Source organism: Populus nigra, chromosome 15, assembly GCF_951802175.1.
Source record: "Populus nigra chromosome 15, ddPopNigr1.1, whole genome shotgun sequence".
NCBI lineage: Eukaryota > Viridiplantae > Streptophyta > Magnoliopsida > Malpighiales > Salicaceae > Populus > Populus nigra.
This window is the reverse complement of record NC_084866.1, coordinates 1,621,944-1,644,685: the sequence shown is the minus strand read 5'-3', so window position 1 is coordinate 1,644,685 and position 22,742 is coordinate 1,621,944. Positions and strand designations below refer to the sequence as shown.

The window sequence follows — 22,742 nt, the reverse complement described above, 5'->3', positions numbered from 1 at the left end:
GGTGTGAAGTAAAATCCAATTAAATTGTATTGAATACTTCTCTTAAAAAATAGATTGTGTTGGTTTTATGAGTGCTGGGTGAAAAGAAAATTGATTTGTTGGATTTTCAAATTAATTTATTAGCAAATTCAGGTTTTTAAAGGGGAAAGATTTTACAGTATTCGGAAAGTAATTAATGATATTTTCAAAATTATTTTTTTATATTTATTTTTTTATTTAATACACAAAGAAGGAAAAAATAAAATCTAGCATTCACAAAAAAATAATAAGAATAAATTTTTTTTATTATTATTATATCTATCTTTCTTTTTTTCTTTAAAATAGACTAGATGAACACTAATAGATTATCATTTGTTATTTTCTCATGCATAAATTTTTTTTTCCGTTATCCTCGTATCTTTTTAAAATATAAGACTAGTTTCATTCGAGATTATGACTATTCCTCTTAATAAATACGCTTTTAAAAATCAAACTTGTATTCTTATCATTACAGAAATATAACAATATCTTAATTGTTAGATAAAAACTTTATTTTTGTTTTTTAACGGGTCTAGAGCCACGATGTTGAGGCCGTTTGTTTGCGTGGTTGCTTCTGTGTTTGAAGCAACCACAGCAAACATAATGTTTGGTTGCGTCAAAAACACAATTTAATTTTGATGGGGCCAATGCAAATTCACGTTTTGCACGCGAATTTGGCGAAGCAGCTCCTGACTGCTTTTTGAAATTCTACGCTTGCTTGGACGGTGCAATTCACTTACATTGTTCGAGTGAACTTCTCTTTCTTCTTTTTTTTCCAGTGTGTTTAGTTTTTGTATATATTTTTAAAAAAAAAAACTAGTTTAGAGTGAATTAAATTTACTCGCATTGTCATGTAAACAATATTTTTTTTCCCGAAAAACTAGTTTAGAGTGAATTAAATTCACTTGCACTGTAATATCAAATCAATTTTATTCCTGATAATATTTTATCTAATTTTATTGCACGCTCAAAAAATTATAAAAACTATAGTTTTTGTCGAATGAATTTTGTACGTAATGGAATTGTAGATGGTTTAATGACATAATAAAAAATATTTTATATAAAATATTATTTATTTCACGAAGTAATAGCAATAGTTAAATCTACAATATTTAAATTAAAAACCATCAATTTTAATATATATATTTTAAAATTATTTTATAACTTTAATTTCAAAAGCATTCTTAACCAAACACATTAAACTACTTTTTATTCAACCTTAATTTTAACTACAGTTTTAACTAAATATCTATTTTTTTAAATCAACCTCAATTAAAAGTACTTTTTATAAAATAATTTTTTTCAAACCACAACTACAATAGCTACCGCAATACTAATCACACTCGTTGTGAAGAACATGTCCTGCTTGGATATTCTGCAATGAATTCTTAGCATGGTCAGACCGGTCAAGAATTTATCTGGAAACAAAAAGATTGTAGTAAAGAAAAAAAAGTAGTTTATCTTGCAGTGACGACAATGATGGGCCAACCCTGTTTACTGTTTTTCACCTAAAAGTTATTAAATTATTTTAAAAGAATATTTTTTTAAAAAGATTTTAATGAGTTGAGTTGATCGAAAGTAAGCTACGTCCACCTTGTTTGAGTGCCTAATGCTATTTTTCTTTGGTTTTCAAATGGTCAGCTTTAGTTTGTATTTGGTATTATGGTTTAATATTGCTTTAAAAAATTTATTTTTTTAATGTTTTGAATTGTTTTGATATGTTATTATTAAAAATTAATTTTTAAAAATAAAATAAAAATATTATTTTAATATATTTTCAAGAAAAAATCACTTTTAAAAACTATATTTATCATAATAAAATAAAAATATTATTTTAATATATTTTCAAAAAAAAATCATTTTTAAAAACTATATTTATCATACTCCTAAATAGATTATATAGTGTTTATGAACCACTACTCATACAAATATCTTATTAGCCACACTCAAAAAATACTATTAATTAAAATAGTGTTTTTTTCATGCTTTTTTTGTTTAGTTTTTTTTTTAATTTTACTCTTTAACAACTTAATTTTTTTTTAGTTTTTTTTTTATTTTAATCTCATCATTCTTGTTTTGGAAATCTTGCTATGTAATTTATTTATTTTTTTTATATATTGATCTCATACAATTAGTTTTTTCTCTATTCCAATCTTCAAAATTATATATGTTAGAAGTGGAGCTTCGTATTTTTTTTCTTTTTTTCTTTGAATTTATTCAATCTCATGACTCATGTCATCAATTTAATAGGTTAACTTGAATTGATCCGGATCAATTTTTTCTAATTTATTTTTTTTAATTTCAACCTCCAACATTAGACTGGTTGAAAATTAAACTTTATTATTTTTTCTTCTCATGGGGTTGTCGTAATCTCTTGATCAAGGTCATAGTTTTGACAGGTTGTCTAAATTGACTCGATTTATTTTTTGGATCTCCTTTTAATTGAATGTTTTCTAACCAGGCTTCATAGAAGAAAAAAAAAACTTATTTACTTTCTATAAGATTATTTTGGTCTCATAACCTGAATCACGAGTTTAACAAGTTAATTCGAATTTACTTGATTTTTTATTTTTTATTTTTTAATTGATTTTTTTTTCACCACCAACAACTCAATCTTTCTTTTTTTATTTTTAATTATTTTTTTTTATTTCATCATTTAAAATTAGATTATTTGATAATTAAACCTTATATTTTTTTCAATTTATTTTTTGTAAAATTATATCGATTTCATAAATTTAATTTTTTTTTAATTTTAACCTTTAATATTAAATCTGCTAGAAATAAAACACCATAATTTTATTATTTATTTTCAATAAAAAATTTCTAAACTCAGGTCATCGAATGTTTTTTTCTTGACTTCTTTTATTTAATTAATTTTTTTTATTCTTTAATATTACATTACTTAAAAATCTAACTTTATAATTTTTTTTACTTGCTCAACATGACGAGGCATTACAAGAGAATATTGCAGAAAGGTTAGAATATGGCGGAAACATAAAGAAGCGAATCTCTACATCTTAAGCAAAACTCCTTTCTAATCTGCACAAGGTTAACATGAATATCGACAGCCCCAGCTTGTTAGAATTCTAAACACGTTCTTCAACTGTGAAATCAATCCAAAAGTTCTAGCCAACCATTCAACACATACAAAATCATCCTGCTGCCTACTTGGGGATCATAAACCAAAATGCGGATTAGGAAATGAACCGTCCAATGGGGCTGTTAGCTGCACGGTTAAAGCAGCAAGAAAAAAATCCCGCGAGTCCTGATTCCACTGGCTGTGCAATGTCCCTTTCCCTTCTGTGTAAAACTCTGACGAACTCATCTGCACTTAGACTTCCATCATGATTTGAATCAAACAAGTGGAAAATGATTTCAACCACATTGTCGCTGAGTGAAACTCCACAAACCTGATATTTGAATAGATATCATGTACCAAAGAAAATTGACTTCAAATGATCCGAGGGGGGATACACATTTGAAGGATGTAAAACACCCAGAAGGGCAGAAAAGCATCATCAGTGACACCATGGTAAGAAAAAGAATTAGAGAACAAGCAAGTTGACATGGGATTGAACCTGGCCACACTGAGAACAAGAAAGGAGGGCTACTTTTCAATGCGCATGGAGCTCAAGGCTCACCGGTTCTCGCAATAAACCAAAACAGAAGATTATGATAAAAAGAAAGGTCATCTTGTGATACAAATGCGGAGGCAGTGCCAAGGGATGTTGGTAGGGCACGCCACCAATGAAGTTCAAAAAACCTCTATACGTTTAATAAATTCTGCAAAATAATTTTGTTGTTTTATACAATAATAGCCACAGATAAAATCAAAAAGTTACTTGTTAGCCCCTTATATGCAACATCAAATCATGTATTGTGTGTTTGCGAATGACTTTTTCATATTAGCATATTCATCCATCCTCCCAACATAAAATTCCTAGTTCTGCCACTGTATAAATGACTCTCCACCTAATTATTTTCCAACTCATCAACCAGCTTCTACACGCTGTCAAATGAAACCTACTTGAAAGGCTGTTATACTGCACTGCACTACCCATTCTAATAAAAGTCTGCTGCTCCACATGACCATACATGCAAAGTTTTAACACAGCAGTACCCTAAAGTAATAGCTGCTCATTCAGAGTCACAGGGAGGAAAAACAAACAAATATGTTTAGGCAAGGTTAAGTGTCTTACATGTGATGCAGCCCTTTGGAAGTCCTCCCTCATTAACAGGCCATTTACTTTGCCGTAACTAAAAAGAGCCAAAGAAAATGGCAGCAACTTTTTACGCAACTCTGCAAAACTTTTAAACTCCTCTAATGTTATGCGTAAGCCACCAAGGTTGGCCTGATCATTTAATTCATCAACCCGATCAAGCAACTTGCCTAAATGACTCATGTCAGCAGAAGCAACCATGGACAAGGCAAAATCTTTAGCAGATATGGTTCCTCTTAATTTGTAATCATAGTGTGCAAATTCCAATCTCAATATCTGCAGAAAACAATAACTGTCTTAAGGGTGGATGCAACATAAAATTTACACATTTTACTCACATGATTAACTTGTCAGCCATACCACACAAAATCAAACTTTCATTAACCTGTCCCCCACCCCTGCAGGAGCTGAGGGTGTGCCTGAAGGGGTCAGGGAGAGGAGACTACTAGCATGCTGACCATGTCAAACCTGACAAGTGAACAAGATTACCACGAATGTGATGCCAGAAAATTACCACACCATCTAAAAATCCACGAAACATATTTTGCTTTAACATACATAAATCAAACAGCCAACCTACCCATCCCGTCTCATTCCTTTCCCCACTTGAACAATCATTTGGAATTTATCACCTAAGTCATCCTAAAAGGTGGAACACATTCGCTGAAGATCTCTATTCACTCCAGCTATGGTAAATAAAGAGCTTGAAAGATTCAAATGAACGTAGATGCTAAGCAGGAAGTCCTGTGTCCTTTTTCGTTTTTTAATCTGATTTAACTTCCTCAAAATAAAATTTTCCCTCTCCCTGAGATGACCATTACTAGCACATTAATAGCCAAATTTACTGAAATTTCAAACACTGAAAGGCAGTACCATCCGAGTAATTACAACTGATTCAAATACAATAGTGACAGCCATAGACTATCACTACAGCCATACTAGAGGTTTCCAACACATTTGATCTCTCTGCACCTAGTCCCATAAAAAGTTGCAACAAAGTCATTACATAAGAGATCTTAATGCTGTTCCACAGGTTTGACAAAATTCAAGAAAGCCACAACATAAAAGGAACATGAAAATTGTTGTCGTGGGCATGGAAGTATACTGCCAAGACAATTGCATAGAATGTTCATTGCATTGTTACAAAAAATAACAAAAGCAGAACCATGATCCATATATCTCAAGAAAACAAATTCAATCCACTACATTTATGGAGGAAAAAAGAGTGTAGAGGTTTACCTCATTGTTCAAATCTCTCATGAACTGAACAAATTTATCATGTCGGAGGCTTGCCTTTCCATCTTTTCCAAAGAAGTGCTCCACCAAACCTCCATTTTCCACGGAACCATGAACTTTCAACCCTGGTCGAAGCCCATCTCTGTGGACAGCCCCTTGTCTGTTCTGAGCTCGCATCAATGCCATCACTTTCTTAAACTCCCCCTTATCTATTTCCCTATATACGATAACCCCAAAACACATCAGGAAAAGAATCATCATAACAATCCTTTTTCCATAATCAGCATGCACATAACTCATAAAAGCATCCAGATTATCAAACTACACAAAGCACATTTCAAAAAGCAGATAAACGCAGAATACAACAAACAAACCAGTAACAATATGCCCATAACAAAAGCTATATCTCTAACTGTCCAAGCTTTCAAAATACACACCCATTATTATTAAAGTCAAACATTCTGAAAGCCACAGAAAAACTTGATTCCGGGATACTGAGGAGCGTAGCGAAAAAGATATACCTGTAGCAGAGAAACAAAAATCAGTCATACTCCACAAACAACCGACAATAAACACAAAATGCACTAACTAAGCACGCATAGTTCATGCTGAAAATTCTTTCTACAACGAAAAACACCGCAAGGAGCATGCAACATCAGCAACTCACTCTTTGAAAGATATGAGGCCATCATTATTCACATCAAATAGCATGAAAAATTCCGAAGACGTGCATCTTAACTCGCCGGGATTCCTTTCCCCTTTCAAGTATCCATCTCTAACAAGATGGGATTCAGATGGAGGGAAAACAGGAACAACCGCCCGCATCAAATCTTCCGGTGTCATAAGCACCTCGCCATCTGGACTTCTTAAAGACGCAAAGTACTCGAAAACCTTCAAGAAAAAGCAATCATTTTCAGTTTCTTCACGTATTCTAAAAATAATTAATCTTAATCAAACATTAATCACATTATTTAAATTAGGGAGATTACCTTTTCGGGAGGACTCCTTAATCTTATTCTCTTCTCGTAATTAAAGAAAATTTTTCTCCTAAACGCGTCTACAGCAATCAATTTAAAGAAATCAAATAAAAAAAAACAACTCCTTAATTAAGTGATCAATCATTAACGGAAGATAAAAAAAATTACCTCCGAAAATGTAATTAGAGCTATAATCAGGTAAGGATAGTTTGGGAAGGAAAGAAATCAAGCGCCGATCATTGAACTTCGACTCCGTTGACCAGTCAGCGAAGGAGAAAAACTGCGTCGGTTTGGAATCGTTGAGTGACCAGTACAGTAAGACAAAAGTGGAGCCTGCAGCGAGACCAGAGAACAATCTAGAAAGAGTCTTGCTTGTGTGATTGTCAGTGCTGGACGTGGAGGTAGTTATCAGAGGGAGAGGAGTGTTGGGTTGCGATGGGGTGGATAGGTGGCGGGAATGGAGCCGTTGGATTAGGTAGAGTTGTTTGATGGACGGTCGTGATCTTTTGAGAGATGTTAAGGCAGCAGGCATGGTGAATAGAGTAGTGATCAGAGGAGGAAGAGCGATGGAGATGGAGAGGGAGAGGATAAGAGTTCAGAGACAGCGCGACGCGTTTCTGTTATCGAGTGGTTTGTCGTTTAAAATTCAGACCGTTAATGTCGTTCGTGTTATTTATAGGATTTTTTTGTTATTTTTTAATATTTGAGTGGGCCGATAGTTGATTTTAAGTTTTTGTGGGCCTAGTTCAATATGGGCTGTATAGTTAATGGGCTGTTGTCCAGTTGATTTTAAGTTTTTGTGGGCCTAGTTCAATATGGGCTGTATAGTTAATGGGCTGTTGTCCAGTTTTTGTTTTTATTGCAGGTTAAAAGTGGATAAAAATGATGCTAATTTTACACAAAGTCTTCCCTGTGATCTATTTTGGAAAAGTTCATATATAATTCTAGTGATCGAGAAGGTAATTATCTTTATTTACCTCTTGAATTCAAACCCTAAGCCATTACTTACAGAATTTATTTATTTATTTATTTGGATTTCAAAAATAAGTTCATATATAGAAAGTGGTTTTCATTGCTAACGTATTTTTAAGAAATAAACAAATTAAATTGTGTATCGGAACTTAACTTTGTTGAGTTGACAAGTTTAAGTGTAATCTAGACAACTAGGGGAAAAAAACCCAACATACCATGGCTATAAAAACTTCAAGTGGCATCTTTTGTAGAAAAAATACTGAAATAATAGCATATTAAATTAATCCAAACCAATTCAGGTTAACATATAAAATTTATGATCCAGTTTATATGATCGTGATAACCTTATAAAAAGCAATTTAAAAAAATATTTTGAATTCCAATTTTAAACTAACATAATGTTAGAAAATAAGATTGAAAAAATCAATTAAAAAAAACTAAAAAAACACTCGAGTTAGCCTATCAAACCTGGATTATGATAACTCAAGAGAAAATAAATTAAAACAAATTATGAATCTCATTACCCAACTAATCCAATATTGAAGAATAAATTTAAAAAAAATCAATTAAAAAATGGCTAGAAATAACTCAAGTCAACTTTAGTTAACTCGTTAAACTTTTAATTAGGGTCATGAGGTTGTAATAACCTTATAGAAAGTAAATTAAAACAAATTATATAGCTTAATTCTCAATCAATTCAAATGTTAAATCATAAAATTAACAAAAAAATACAAAAATTAACAAAAAAATACCCAAGTTAACTGGTTTAATCCATAAATATCATAAGTTAGATTATAATACTGAGATAACCTTATATAAATCAAACTAAAATAAATTATAAATCACACCCATACTTGAAATATTGGCACTATTATATAATACAATAAAAATATATTTGTATTGGACCGTGTTTACAGACATCACTTCGAAAAGTAAATTTCTGAAAAATATCCAATTAGCAATGAATTCGAGACAGCAGCGGCTCCGCAGAAGAACTGCAGTGAGCTTCGGGTTTCATTTCGTTTGCGTTCGTAAATGTGTAATAGAATGAGTTTTCTTCTTCTTCTTCTCTTTGTTGCCGTCTTTTGATTCAGGCAAAGGGCCAGTTCGAGCTTTAATGCTGCAAAAGGGGGATTGAATAGTATCATCTGAATCTTCACATTTTATAGGTGAACTCTACTCCAAAGAAGAAGCTCATACGCAAGAAATTGGTTCATTTAATTAAATCAAGAAAACAATATAATTCTCCTCGAGAAGTTAATGTGCAAATTGATTCTCCAAAATTTCTGACTAACCTTTTATTTTTTAAAAAATAATTTATAACATTACAAATATTTTTTAATTTTATCCTATTGTTTTTTAATCTATAAATAATACATCAAATTACAAGTGTTTTTTAATTTCACTACCTATCATTTTTTTAATATATAAATAATATATCAAATCACCAATGTTTTTCATTTTTATCCTTGTGATTTTTTTAATCTTTAAATTTAATTTCAATTTATTTTGTTTGGGATCTTTTTAATAATTGTATTATTTTTTTTCTAAATCTCATTCTTGTTGGGTTTTTATCTATATAGTTTTATCCATGTTCTTGCTTTTTTTGTGCAAGTTTTTTTATTAATAGTTTTTAATCGATATTAAAATTAGACTGGTTAAGAATTAAACTTCTTGATTGAATAAAAATTCAGGATTTAACGGGTTGTGAGTTTTAAATATTAGATCACATTTGCATGGTTTTTTTCTTATTTTTTTAAATTGATATTTTCATATTTTTATCTAGTTTTTTAAAGTTTGTTTTTTATTTTTTACGGTTTTATTCTATTGGGTTAGCCTTTTATTTTTTTTAATTTGCACACCTTATTATTTTTTAAGATATGATTAATTTATCAAATTACAAATATTTTTTAACCTCACCTCCTGTATTTTATAATCTTTCAAATTTAATCATCGTCCTTTTAGTTACTATTTATTTTAACTATAATCATTTTTTTATTAAATTTAAGTTTTTTTATCAAATTTTATCCTCATTATTTTTGTTGCTATTTTTTTTGTTTTCTTTTACAAGATTTTTTTTATTAAAACTATTGTCCATGATTTTATCCTTTAAGAATAAATTGATTAAAAATTAAACTTTTTGATTGAACTATGGTATAAGATTTTATGGGTTACGAGTTTTAGAAATTATACTAGGTTTAGAAGGTTCGCGTGAATTTACTTGTTTTTCCCTTTTTATAAGCTGATATTTTCTTATTTTTTACGGTTTCCCTTCTATGCTAGCCCCGGGTTCATGACCAAGATCATCAGTTTCAAAGGTCAATGCAAGTTCATGTTTTTTTCTTTTTTCAAATTGATTTTTTTCAGTTTTATCCTTCAAACTATTTTACCTGCTTTTTTTTTCCTTTTTATAAGCTGATGTTTTCTTATTTTTTACGGTTTACCTTCTATAATAGCCCCGGGTTCATGACCAAGATCACCGGTTTCAAAGGTTAACGCAGGTTCATTTTTTTCTTTTTTAAGATTGATTTTTTCAGTTTGATCATTTAAACTTTTTTACTTGCTTTTCTTTCAATAAAATTATCCTGATCTTATGTTCATGGTCGCAAGTTTTTCGAGTTCACCTGATTTAATAGGGTTTTTTCTTGCTTTTTTAAATTGCTATTTTTATATATAGTTTCACCCTACTATAGTGGGTTCTTTGATAATTTAGGTAGACTCAAGTATGATTTTTTTTAAAAAAATTTTATTGTCGTTTTTTATCAATCTATTTGATGTTTCATATTATTTAAACTATCAATCTAACAATGATCCGAGGGTGATTTTCTTTTGCCCTAGCATTTTTTGTCACCTCACATAAAAATCATATCCAGCCCGTATCATTTTTATTTTTGTTTTTATGTTTTTTAAAACTAAATTCACTAACATAAACATAAAAGTTTTATTTTTTTATTTTACAGTGGTGTACAAGAGTGTGGTAAATGTTATTTATAGTGTTTTTGATGGTTTTTTTATTTTATTTTTTAAAATTTATTTATTACATCAGCATATAAAAACCATTAAAAACACTATAAAAAAATTATTTTAAAATATTTTTTTTATTAAAAATAATTAAAACTCAATACCAAACAACAAAGAAAGACTCAAACTTTAATTACTCATTGACATTTCGAGGTCCCACAAACATAGGAGCGATATGTACACGTGCATTGAAGATTTCGTGATCTGTCTCTTCTCCAATTCTTATCCAGCTCAAATGCCTGCAAGCACTTCACAGCTATAATCCAATAGCTAAAGGTTTTTTTTTACCGTGGTATTAATTGTTTTTAATATATATTTTTATTTTTTAAAAATTAATTTTAATATTAATATGTTAAAATGATATAAAAATATTAAAAAATATTTTTTTTTAAAAAAAAACTTTTAAAATAAAGAACAAAGAATCACGTACCTTCTCTCCTGAACAGGATCTCCGGAGAGACATCCAATCGTGGAGCATGGTCCCACTCACAGGGCGGAGCAGGCAGGTAAAAAAGGACAATATAGACTACTGGTCAAGAAATATAGGCAGGTTCTAGTCCAACCATGAGTGGTCCCCAGCCCATTATTCTGACCAAATGCAGAATCTTTCGGAAGAAGATAGTTTTCCTTGTTTTGCGTTGCTTCGAAGTTGAGCCTACCACCTGTCCACGGAGCCAAAAGTTAGGGGGGCAGAGAGAGAAGACAAAGCATCAGCACGTGTCAACTTTGTCTTGGCTAGGTGACAATTATAGAAACGGGCCGACCCGTACGCTGTCCCGTGTTGGTGTTATTAATTTGGAATCGCGTTCAATGCATCACCACGACTTTAATATTCGGCAAAAACTCGGTTTAATTTTTTTAAAAAATATTTTGATTTAAAAAAATTATTGATTTGAATTAATCAACTTAATTCATGATTTGGTTTTAAAAAAATATTGATTTTAAAAAAATACTGGAAAGATGGATATTATTAAAAGGCTTAATCGAATAACTTCAAATAAAATTTTAAAAAATATAATAACATGGTTAAGTACATATGGTGTTATAATTTGATTCTTTTTTAAATTAAAAAAGAAACAAGTCAGATTTTTTTTTTTCTTGTAATTTTGTAGGGTTTTATCAAACTATTAATCTCACTTTAAATTTTATGCATGAACAAGAAAGAACTATTTTCGTTTTTTTTTTACGTGTGTTTTATTGTATTTTTAAAAAAATGTGTATATATTATGCATTCCACGCGTGTGGAGAGGATTTAGTTTTCAAAAAGAAGAAAGATTATAAACGAGGGATCTAATTACAACTTAATTTTGAAATGTAGGGATGAAATTGAATAATGTATAGATTACAGGAACTTAAATGTATATTAAAGAGTACAAAAACATTTTATGTGGTCCCTCGAGTTTTGAAAATTGGGCATACGTACTCATTCACTTCAATTCAAGTCGTTCATGAACTTCAAAATTAAAACAATATCTTTTTTTTTAAAAAAATCAATCGGGTTTTTTACGTCATCAATCAAGTTAAACCAAATTATCTGTACGTTGATTTTCTTAACACCCGAGCAGATTAAGGAGCAAGTTTGTGAGGTCTCAGATCAACTTGCCGTGATTTTGACTAATGTTGTTGCCACAAGCCATCTCTTCTCTCCAGCACCTCCAAACGGCCACCAACGCGTCTACCTTCCGATGGATTTGCCTTCTCCCGTCAAATATCCATCCGCCACCAGCCATCCGACACATCACAACCTTCTTCCCCTTCCTCTTTCTCTCCACCCAAAATGCAACAGCCCCCCTACCCCACCACATCCATGAGCATCTATCACTTTCTCTAGCAGATCACCATCCACAGGTCACCACCAGCCACTGATATCTTTTTCTTTTGTACATCTGTTTATCGTTTCATTCTTTTATGTGAATGTCCTCGGGCTGGGTTTTGAATTAAAATATAGAAATCTTCTACACGTGGATTAGAAAGAAGAAACTTGAATTGAAGGGAAGATTGAAGAGGGGAAGGAATTAGGGATTATGATTTAAAAAACAGTCGGCCTTGCCCGGGTTTCACAAGGCCACTGCGGTCCTGGTTTGACCCTGGTGGGTTGCCATGGTTTAACTAGGTGAATTTCTTTGGGATTAACTACCGCGCCTCGGATTTTAAAATTATATTATTTACTTTACATTTTATTTGTTTTTATATTATATGGTTCATGAATCAAGTATTTATTTTTATTTTATTTAAAAAAATTTCATCTATGAAGTTCTTTTAGTAATTTTTTTATTATATTTATTTAGTATAACAAAAAAATAACTTATTTTTTTTACTACAAGGAGTGGAGGGACATCACTAGAATTAATGGTGATATAAGGTATAAATATTATACCTAATATTAGGGGTGTTAGGCATTTAGAGTGTTCATGGATATAGCAGGTTGAGTTTAGACCTATAATTATATTCATTCTAATTATTGATATTTTACAAAATATAAACTTGATTTTTTTTAATTTTGATGAACATATATAAGGTCAAGATAATTTTTTTTGAATATTACAGATATCCACAAGTTAGATATGTTAATTCTCTTATTATTTGACGATGCTAAAAAACAATATTAAGTTGTAACGGTTGAGCTAGATAAGACTCCTAAAATATATATAACATAAAAACTATCACAATTTTTGTACAAAAAAAAATCATAATTAATCATTTTATCAAACAATTATTGTGCAATATGATACAACGTCAAACTAGCAGAAAGAGATTGTAAAGTGCTTTAGGTTTATGATTTTTCTAAAAAAATAAATATTTAATTTGGATTCTTGAAATTTTCTTTTTTTTTCCTTATGGTCTCTTGACAAAACATAAAAATTGGAATTGTATATCAAACTCTAGAAGAAACTTAAAGTTCATTACTTGCCAAGAACATTTGTTATATGGATACGAGATAAAAAAATCAATAAGTAATTAAGCATTTGAATTTTGATGAAGAGAATTGAAGGGAAATAGATTAAGAGAATAAGAGATGGCTATGAGTACGAAGCCGAGTGATGAATGCAAAATATATATATATTTTGATTGCAGCTGGATTCTCTACTTTCAAATTATAAGTTCAAATAGGCATATCTTGAGTCTCAGACATCAAGATCATGGATTCTAGAGTCTAAAATTATTTACACATTTAGGACTATAACTTTTATAAAGAATGTCAGATCGGATAAAATTGTTTTGAAAGTAAAAATCAGAATGCAGGTTAAAGGACTAAATTGATCTCTTGATTCGATGAGAAAACTAACAGTGTCGAACATTCCACTACAGTTGAGAGTCTGACATAGAAACGGTGGACCTTAGGATCCAAAAAAAGTACAGATCAAGCCTCTAGCACAGCATTAATGAAAGAATACAACCGGAATGGTCAGATATTGTAATAAACCAAGTCAGAAATAAAATTTAAATAGCAATAAAGTTGGAATTATAGTAGAACTGTGACAGTAACAGAGTCCATTTTCAACATAAATTCTGATGGATTTAACCAATTTTGAAGATCAGATAAACAAGAAAGGAATGAAGTAACATTAGCGAGAAATAAAAAAAATAAAGAGAGGAGCAAAATATTATTTATACTAGGGACTAAGTTGTTTTCATTTAGTTATATAGGTTGGGTCGAGTTGATCGAGTTTAAAAAATTTCAACCCGCACTCAACCTTATAATATCAATTTATTAATTTTTTAACTTGTTATCATATGTAATATTCTCATTATCTGACTTTGATGAATCGGGTTGGGTTAGATAATGCAAATATTTCATATGAGCAGTTCTTTTTTTGTAAACACCTTTAATGACACTTACAATCCATGTTGTAGGTTTGTCTCTAAATCGCATACCCATAAAAATTAGCAATATAAGTCTAGCCGTGGATATCTGCAATACCCACAAAAAATTTAGCCCAACCCAATATATCAAACTCACTTGGGTTCAAAAAAATTAAATGAGTTCATAATTAATAAAATATCAAAAGTTGGGTTTGGTACAATTATTAACTCAAATCCGACCCAGCTATATCCATGAACACCTCTACTTGGTGTTTGTCCAACATCGTGGTAGCTTTTACGGTTACAGTTAAAAAAAAAACAGGTTTAGAAAAAATATTTTTAGCTGCAATTTTTTTTAAACTAGTTATTCTAATAAAATTATTATGAGATGATTTTTTGCAAGCAAACAAAAAGAAAAAGAAAATAAGTCTTTATGAATGAAAACAAGTTATTTTAACTTATATAAAAATATTGGCCTTGATTCTTATTCTTTTTATTTTTAATTTTTATTTTTGACCATTTTACATAATTTTGATTTGCTTTCAATTTCATTATTAAATCTCAATTTATGATATGTTATTTTTTTCAATTTGGTAATTATTCTTTTGATTTTTGTTGTTCTTTTTGTTAAATTGATATTTCTTTTTAATGTCATCTTTCAAAAATTTTATTTTTATTTTTTATTTCAATTTCAATCCTTATTCTTTTAATTTTTTTTCCTTTTGATAAAATGATTTTTCTTTTCAATATGCTATTTTTTGTACTTTTATTTTGATCCTCTTTTACTGCTATTTTTTATTTCGAGTTCTTTTTTATATAATTGAATTTTTTTTAATTTCATCATTTATCATGATTTTTCTAGATAATATGTTTCTAATTTAATAACCCGGGTCACATGTTTGAAAAGTTAATATGGACTGATTTTGTTTTTTATGCTTTCATCATTCAATTTTTTTTAATGGACCATGTGATTTTTTTCTCTATCTGGTTATCTTAAGCTTGTGATTTGGGTATAAGTGTGGTGGAATAATCCAAGTTGGCTCAGCTCTGATTATTAGAATTACATGTTTTTATGTTAACTTGAGTTGATACAGGTCTATTTTTCTACCCAATTTTGACATTTCATTTAACTTGAATTGATCCAAGTTTATTTTTCTACCCAGTTTTAGCATTTCGTATTTAATGAATTGAGAATAAACTATATCGTATGTTATTTCCTAGAAACATATTTAATTTAATCCATATGTTATTGATGTATATTTTTTTTATTATATAATTAAAATAAAAATAACTTATTTAATTTAAACAGATCACAAATTTTTCTTTTGTATTTAAAATACGTTTACAGTTTCTAAATTTTACTATTTTTTTTTAAAAAAAAAATAGCGTGACTAAACGGCATGGCGCTGGTCCACTCCTATTATTACTTTGTAACTAGGGCTACAAACCAGTTTAAGAATGTGTTTGGAAATGCGGTTTGCACCGCATTCTCAAATAAATCAAAAATTTTTTTATTAAAATTTAATATGGTTTATACGTTTTGGATCGTTTTGATGTGCTGATATCAAAAATGATTTTTAAAAAATAAAAAAATATCATTGGCATGTATTTCGGCATAAAAAATTATTTAAAAAGTAACCATTACCACACTGTCGAACACTTTCTAAAGGTTAGCCAAAAACTAAACAAAATTTCATTTATTAAAATTGGCTAAAAATATAAACTTACTGTTTATTAACGAGCTCGAATGGTTAATTGACCAACTCAATGTTGACTTTTATGTACGAGGCGCACGTGCCACTGCTTCTGTTTCAAATTCATAATTTATTTGCTGATTTTGGCCCAAGGTATATTCTTCAATATGGAAAAAATAAAAATAAAAGTAAAATTTTTATTAATTTCAAATATTTCTTCAGAATTTTTTTTCTGTTCAAAATGATTTTTCCACTCAACAGATTACCATCTCTCAATTTGAAATTTTCCAGAATATTCTCCAGACACATTGCGCCAGCTGTCTCAAGCTATCGAATCTTCTTTCCCAAATAATTTTTCCCCATATTATTCCATATTATCTCTCAATTCCAAAGCACCAACAGATATTTCTTATTTCATCAAAATTTTCAAATTAGTTTCTTTTTAAATTTAAATTTCGTTGAAATTTTCCAGAATATTCTCCAGACACATTGCGCCAGCTGTCTCAAGCTATCGAATCTTCTTTCCCAAATAATTTTTCCCCATATTATTCCTTGCAATTTAAGGCCATTTTTGTTTTATTTATTATATTTTTTCCTCGAAAATTGCCATAATTATTGTAATTTAATATTAAGCCCATCATTACTTGCTTAATTATCGTTGAAATCTCCAAGATCGGTTCTATAGTCTCCCCACTAAGCAAAAGGAAAATTAACCTTCAAATCTCCAATTGGTTCACAAAATTTGGATTCCAAATCCTAACCAATACGCTACGGCAAATACATTCCTGCACCGATTAACAGAAACATAATTAATAAAATATAAAAATAAATAACCAAAAAAAGGAAACAGAAAGAAAGTACCTCGCACCAAACACGACGATCTGATGAACGGTAACGGCACACGTAACGGACGACGAGTAATGGTACGGTGGTAAACGGCTAGCATAACGCTGCAATCACCACGAACGCATCTGAAATCAGTCTTTGGAAAATTTTGGAATCAAATTGATTTAATCCATGATTATAGGGATTAAAAAATTAAATTCTATCCCTTAATTTTAATCTTATTTTTAATTTACTATTTAGGAATTTAAGTCCCAAAATCTCCTTCCATAGCAATTGATATGTACAATGAAAAGGATTCCCTTCCAATCTAAAGTCCAACACAAAATCTAACTCTTCCGAGCTCACTCAGTCTCTAGCTCGGCCGCCAGTTACCGACTCGTTGTGGATCTCATGCGTCCACCTCCCGCAGATCCGACACCGTCCAGAGCGAGTTGACTCGGCTATGCACACCATGGCCGCAAAAAAATATGAAAGAAACCATGTACACCAACCTGTAACTGAAACCGTCAAAATCAACAAATCTCATCATCGGCGTTTGATATGATCGATAACCGACTAGGCCGCGGCTGGAAGGCGCCTCTCCTCCGTTGCTGATGCGATGAAGGCCTGATCAAAGCTGTCAACGCTCTCTTCACCCACTCGCCTTCAACGCCACCGATTCTAACCAGCGAATTCGTCATCGCAGACCGCCGCATATTCAACCGGTTTGGAGTAAACGGCGCCGGATTGGCCGAGCTCGGAGTGTTTTTATGCAGACTACACCGAAACGAGCCTCGATGAGTTGTAGGCGAGCACATGCAGGTTCTCTTCGGAGCCGAGATCGGATGGCTATGATTCTTTTTCGAAACGGATATTGACCGATTAGGAGAGATGGATCGGTCAATAGAGAAACGAAAAGAGGGCGAGAGAGGAGATGTTGAGTAAAGATTGACACGAGTCGGGGACGCTGATCGTTGATGAGAATTCTGAAAAAATGTGGATGGTGGAGAATAAAAACTCGAACTTGTGGAGGAAGCAAAAGCAGAAGCTGATGAAGAAGACAAGCTGTTATTATAGTGCGTTTGTAATCCTCGACGGGGTGATAGAGATCGCAAGACAGGACCGCTTGATCTTCTCGACTGTGAAGAAGCGGCTGCCATTGTTGAAGAATAAAGGCTTGCAGTATTTTTTTCTTAGTTGAGGAGACAGAGGGAGAGGGAGAGGGAGAGGGAGACGGACAAGGAGATTTTCTTTGCTTTGCTTTTCTTTTCTAAGGGGGCTTTTGGGGAGTTGGTTCAGCAAACCTTGCGAGTCTCCAAGGTTGTATTTATAGGTAGGAGGGAGGAGGGTATGGGTGTAAATAATAGGTGTTTGAGGGTCTTCTTAGGGATTTAAGTTTGTGTCTGTTGAGTTAACTATGGTTAAGGTGCGGTGAGTCTAACTAGAGGGTGGAGTAAGGGGGTGTCGCTTCTGATCTGACGGTTAGGATTTTGCGATGTGAACAGAAAGGCAACGTGTAAAGGAGCCGTTTAGATACCAGCGTTTCTGGGCAACTGCTAAAGCTGCCATGTGTAAAGTTTTGGGAAACGGTCAGTTTTGTAAGTACGAGAATGTAGTGGTGGTTTGCTAGTTTCTTCGAAATTACCCGATGCCATTGTTAGAGGAGTTTTATGGGTTTCAAACTCTTAAAACTGTCCCTTTCCTTTCCATTTTTCCCAAACGGGGCGTTGTCATGAAACTTTATTTTTTGAAATGTGTTGAATCGATGTTAGATGTTTTTTTTTTTTAATTTTTTTAAAAAATAGATTTTATTAATGCGATCTGTAAAAAAAATGAAATTTGTGTATGAGTTTATGGTGAGGTTTGAAATTATATTCTAAATAGAATTTTATAAAAATTTATTTTTTTAATATTTTTAGATTGATCTAGAAATATCAAAAATAGTTTTTTAAATTTAAAAAGTATTATTTTAATATATTTTAAATAAAAAAATATTTTAAAAAACAATAGTTATAATACTTCTAAATACCAGTATATTATTTAAAGATTTTGAATTTAAATATATGAGAAAAATACATTGAGTAAAAATCAATAGATTCAATACCTGTATGATCTGCTGAGTATATCATCAACGACGTTGGCTGATTTGTTAGACTGGTTCAAGAATCAAGCTGGAGCTTTCGTCCTGGCGTTTTATGTGATGGATTAGGGCATTGCTTACGGCAAGACTAGCAATTTCTTGTGTCAACTCTTCTATTATGGAATAGTCTTCGTCAGAAATTTACGCAATAATCTAATTATTTCACAAGAATTATTTCTTGGGCCTGATATAAAACTTGGTCAGCCCACTCAAGAATTTGGTTTGCGAGTTTTGTGTTTTCTACTTTTTTTTTTAATTATTATTATTAACTTCTATAAATTTTAAAGTTAATAATAATATAAGTTTCTAATAATTATAAAAAAACCCGAACTTATAATTATTAAATAATAAATTCAAATTTAACCAATTAAATTACCTCTTATTTAAGATTTGTTTTCTATATTTTGAATCATTAATAGTTTAGATATCATTTATTTTTCAAGTTTCAAGCATGGCTGTAAAACTTGGATTAACACAGTGATTTATCTCGGATTCAGTTTGATTTAAGATTTGAATTGATTTGGATTAAAAAATTAAAAAAAGAAAATAAGCAGATTGACTTGTTGATCTATTCTTGATACAATAAAAAATTAATTGATTTTTTTTTAAAAAAAAATTGATTAAAGTGATACTGTTTTTATTTTTTTAAATAATTTTTTAGTGGACCCTGACCCGTAATCTGGAATGTACCCTGCCCTTGAAATCTGTTTTACAACATGGCTTTAAGTACTCAGAGTTTTGTTACCATTTATTACCTGACAGTCAAAGAGTCAAGATTCCGCAGGACTTGTTCCCTCTCCGGCCCACGTAATTACTCCGAAAGACAATCACTTACACAGGTAAAAATATAGATGTAATTATTTTTTAAAATGTTTTTTATTTAAAAATTTATTAAAATTTTTTTATTTTTTTAAAATTATTTTTAATATTAATATATCAAAACAATATGAAAAAATAAAAAAAATTAAATTAAAAAATTTTAAAACATAAAAACAAATGGAAAATACAGATTTCAGTTGCGAATAATACTTGGAATCGCATTCAAGAGTGTGGTATCGGTTGTTTTTCAAAGTGATTTATGCTTGAAAATGCATCAAAATAATATTTTTTTATTTTTTAAAAATTATTTTTAACATTAACATATTAAAATGATATGAAAATACTCAAAAAATATTAATTTCAAGTAAAAAATTAAAATAAAAATTAAATTTTAAAAAAATATTTTTAAAACACAAAAACATACAATAATTTAATAAATACTACATAGACGGTACTTAAGTTTATCATAATAGCCGTTGTGGTCAATCGTGTGACTTGTTCCATCCCCGTCCCGGGTTCGACCCTCTATGTGCACGTCTGTCACCCCCGCGATGCCTTACCTGCTCCTGGGCTTGCAGGATGTCCAGTGGGCCGTAGGGAATAATCGTGGTGCGCGCAAACTGACCCGGACACCCTAAAAAAAAAAAGTTTATCATAATTAACTTTTAACTCCACCTTTAAAACCCTAGTCACTCCTTGGGCCCTCGCCACCAACTTGTCCGGTGCATTGTTGGATTACCGGTCTGGTTTAAGCCATAAGCTGTCAATACCACCTGTCCAGGCTACATTGGCTGTGAGAAAAATAAATCGGAGAAACTGAGGGCTCAGGTATTTTAAAAAGGCATCCACTCTGTACGTGTCCTTAACCTTGTCATAATTAGAGTTGTTTTATCTCTGCTGACAATATTCCCCCAGAAACAGCAAGTTTCAATTATGAAATTGTTTGAACTGTAGCCTCCTTGCCTCCTTGCCTCCTTCAGAGGATCAAGATTCAACAAGCAGATCCAGATCAATGCCCTCCTCCCTTTTCTTTAACGTTTGTCAACAGTAAGTTGATTGTGATGAAAGTTTCCTTGGCTAGCCTGAGGAGGTTGACAGCTAGCACTGCTGGTATTTTATTTCTTCCTAATTCCGCACGGCCTAGCCTCAGCCTTCTCGTGGTTTCAGCAGTCTCTCGGGTGGATAATGCCTCCTGCAGATAAGGTTTGAAACTTGATATAATATTATGGTCTACAAGGGACGTTATCTCAAGCTATTGAAAATTCCAAGGTGAAAATAAATAATGTTGTAAAATTGTTAAACCTTCTGTAAGGGGGCAGAGTGACAGCCGAGACAATGATATTGAGTAGACAGATTTTTAAATGCCAAGTATTTGGGGATATTTTGTATACAAAGTGATTGTAATTGAAAATGATTGAACTTGACCTTCATTTTAGAATTGCCAAATTGTCGGAGATCATGAATTTTTAAGTTTATGTTGTCAGCTTGAAAGATAAGATCAAGGTAGTCTACATTTTCATAAACCCAGCTGAAATGGTTAAATTCCTGCCACAATCAGTATTCTCCCTCAGTAGAACTCAGTACAACTAGCTCTAAACATGAATTTATCAGGTTTATTCTAAAATAATATCATTTTAAATAAAAATATAAAAATATAAAATTAATTCAGTCGAGTTTTTTTTTTGTTTTATTAGGTTTAATTATACCAGCTTAAAATTAATTTAAAATAAAACTCAACCCAAACTAGATTTTATATTAATAGATTACTTAATTGACCAGCTGGACATGAAAAAGTCTTATAACCATGATAGCATGCCAAGGTATTAAAGGTATATAAAAATAAAGATCATAAATTAAACCTTGTGGTATTAGTGTAAGAAAAATAATCCAACCAGACATAACTTTTGTCCGATCTGCATAATTTAAAATTTAATGAAGTTCGGCTGAGTTTTGTACCATGATTAAGCACATTAGCTGTCTTTATAAAACCTTGTTTACTAGATATCAACGACGTTAATAATATTATATGTCGGCATATTGTTTCTGCCTCGGAAGCCTTGTATAGCCGACTAATGTTTCATGCTACTAGCCGCCTGTGGTCAGTGTATCTACATCTTGTAGAGGATCCAACGTCCCATGAACATTTTACAGACAGATGGGCTTGTAGCCATTCGATAAAAATTAAAAAATAATAATAGATAAAATTGGTGTCCTTTTATTACGAGGCAGTTTTAAGAGGCATTGTAAGACGCATTCTAATTGTTTTTTAAAGTATTTTTTATTTAAAAATATATTAAAATAATATTTTTTTATTTTTTTATATTAACACGTCAAAATAATCTAATAATACCAAAAAATATTCATTTAAAGTAAAGAAAAATTAAAAAAATTCAATTTTTTTCAAAAATTCTTATAAAATATAAAAACAATACTGAGTAGGAAGCCAAAAATCCAAGCAGTTAACGTAGAATTGCAGTTGTGGTTTCTAATGATGAGTTAGGTGGAAGTGAAACTATCTGATTATCTCTCCGGCAGTGGGTTTATTTTTTTCACCGTTGATATCATTTCAATTTGAGATTCAAAAGGAGATTAAGAAAAAACAGGAAAAGTTTAATTAATTGGAAAATAATTTATTTTGTTTTAGATTTAACATATGTTTAATACTGTGATGTAATATGTTTTTAAACGAGTTTTTTAATTAAAATTATATTAAAATAATTTTTTAAAATTTTCTATTTATAACACTAGTATATTAAAATTTTAAAAAAATTAATTTAATATTTCTTCGAGTAAATATAATGACAAATAAAATAAAGGGTCCATGATTATTGTGCTTCTCGATCCAATCATTATGAATTGACAAGATGAAGAACTGGTATAATATAAAATAGTAAGAAATTGGCTCTAAAATACTCGACCGTGAAAAGAAGGTGGTAGAATGGTGGCGAGCACTCTCCGCTAATCACGACAGGAGATCTGAGTGGCCGGAGTCTACATTTTAGAACAAAGAGGATCA

The 22,742-nt window shown here is 30.9% G+C and overlaps 2 protein-coding genes and 1 non-coding gene across 3 annotated transcripts; 1 reads left to right on the top strand and 2 right to left on the bottom strand.

Annotated features, from left to right (window-relative positions):
• Positions 1 to 2,970: 2,970 nt before the first annotated feature.
• Positions 2,971 to 7,090, bottom strand: LOC133674514 (calcium uptake protein, mitochondrial). Its single transcript, XM_062095663.1, has 7 exons — positions 6,620 to 7,090; positions 6,464 to 6,531; positions 6,142 to 6,365; positions 5,912 to 5,995; positions 5,478 to 5,691; positions 4,218 to 4,514; positions 2,971 to 3,428 (listed from the first exon to the last, which is right to left on the bottom strand). The coding sequence occupies exons 1-7, from the start codon at positions 6,981 to 6,983 to the stop codon at positions 3,213 to 3,215; spliced, it is 1,467 nt and encodes a 488-aa protein (XP_061951647.1). The 5' UTR covers positions 6,984 to 7,090; the 3' UTR covers positions 2,971 to 3,212.
• Positions 7,091 to 7,327: 237 nt separating this feature from the next.
• LOC133674973 (small nucleolar RNA Me28S-Am2589) lies at positions 7,328 to 7,426 on the top strand. The gene has a single exon (XR_009835301.1). It is a non-coding gene; the product is annotated as a small nucleolar RNA Me28S-Am2589 (small nucleolar RNA).
• Positions 7,427 to 17,031: 9,605 nt separating this feature from the next.
• LOC133673926 (uncharacterized) lies at positions 17,032 to 18,058 on the bottom strand. The gene has a single exon (XM_062094862.1). It carries the CDS (start codon positions 17,925 to 17,927, stop codon positions 17,301 to 17,303), a length of 627 nt encoding a protein of 208 aa, XP_061950846.1. The 5' UTR covers positions 17,928 to 18,058; the 3' UTR covers positions 17,032 to 17,300.
• Between the last annotated feature and the right edge of the window lie 4,684 nt (positions 18,059 to 22,742).

Bases quoted from the DNA above. Each gene is read 5' to 3' on its own strand.
- LOC133674514 (XM_062095663.1), bottom strand. From the start codon at position 6,983: ATGCCTGCTGCCTTAACATCTCTCAAAAGATCACGACCGTCCATCAAA. The intron at 6,532-6,619 runs GTAATTTTTTTT...TGATTGCTGTAG, and splicing joins CTCTAATTACATTTTCGGAG to ACGCGTTTAGGAGAAAAATT. The intron at 5,996-6,141 runs GTGAGTTGCTGA...TCTCTGCTACAG, and splicing joins GGCCTCATATCTTTCAAAGA to GTATATCTTTTTCGCTACGC.
- LOC133673926 (XM_062094862.1), bottom strand. From the start codon at position 17,927: ATGGCAGCCGCTTCTTCACAGTCGAGAAGATCAAGCGGTCCTGTCTTG.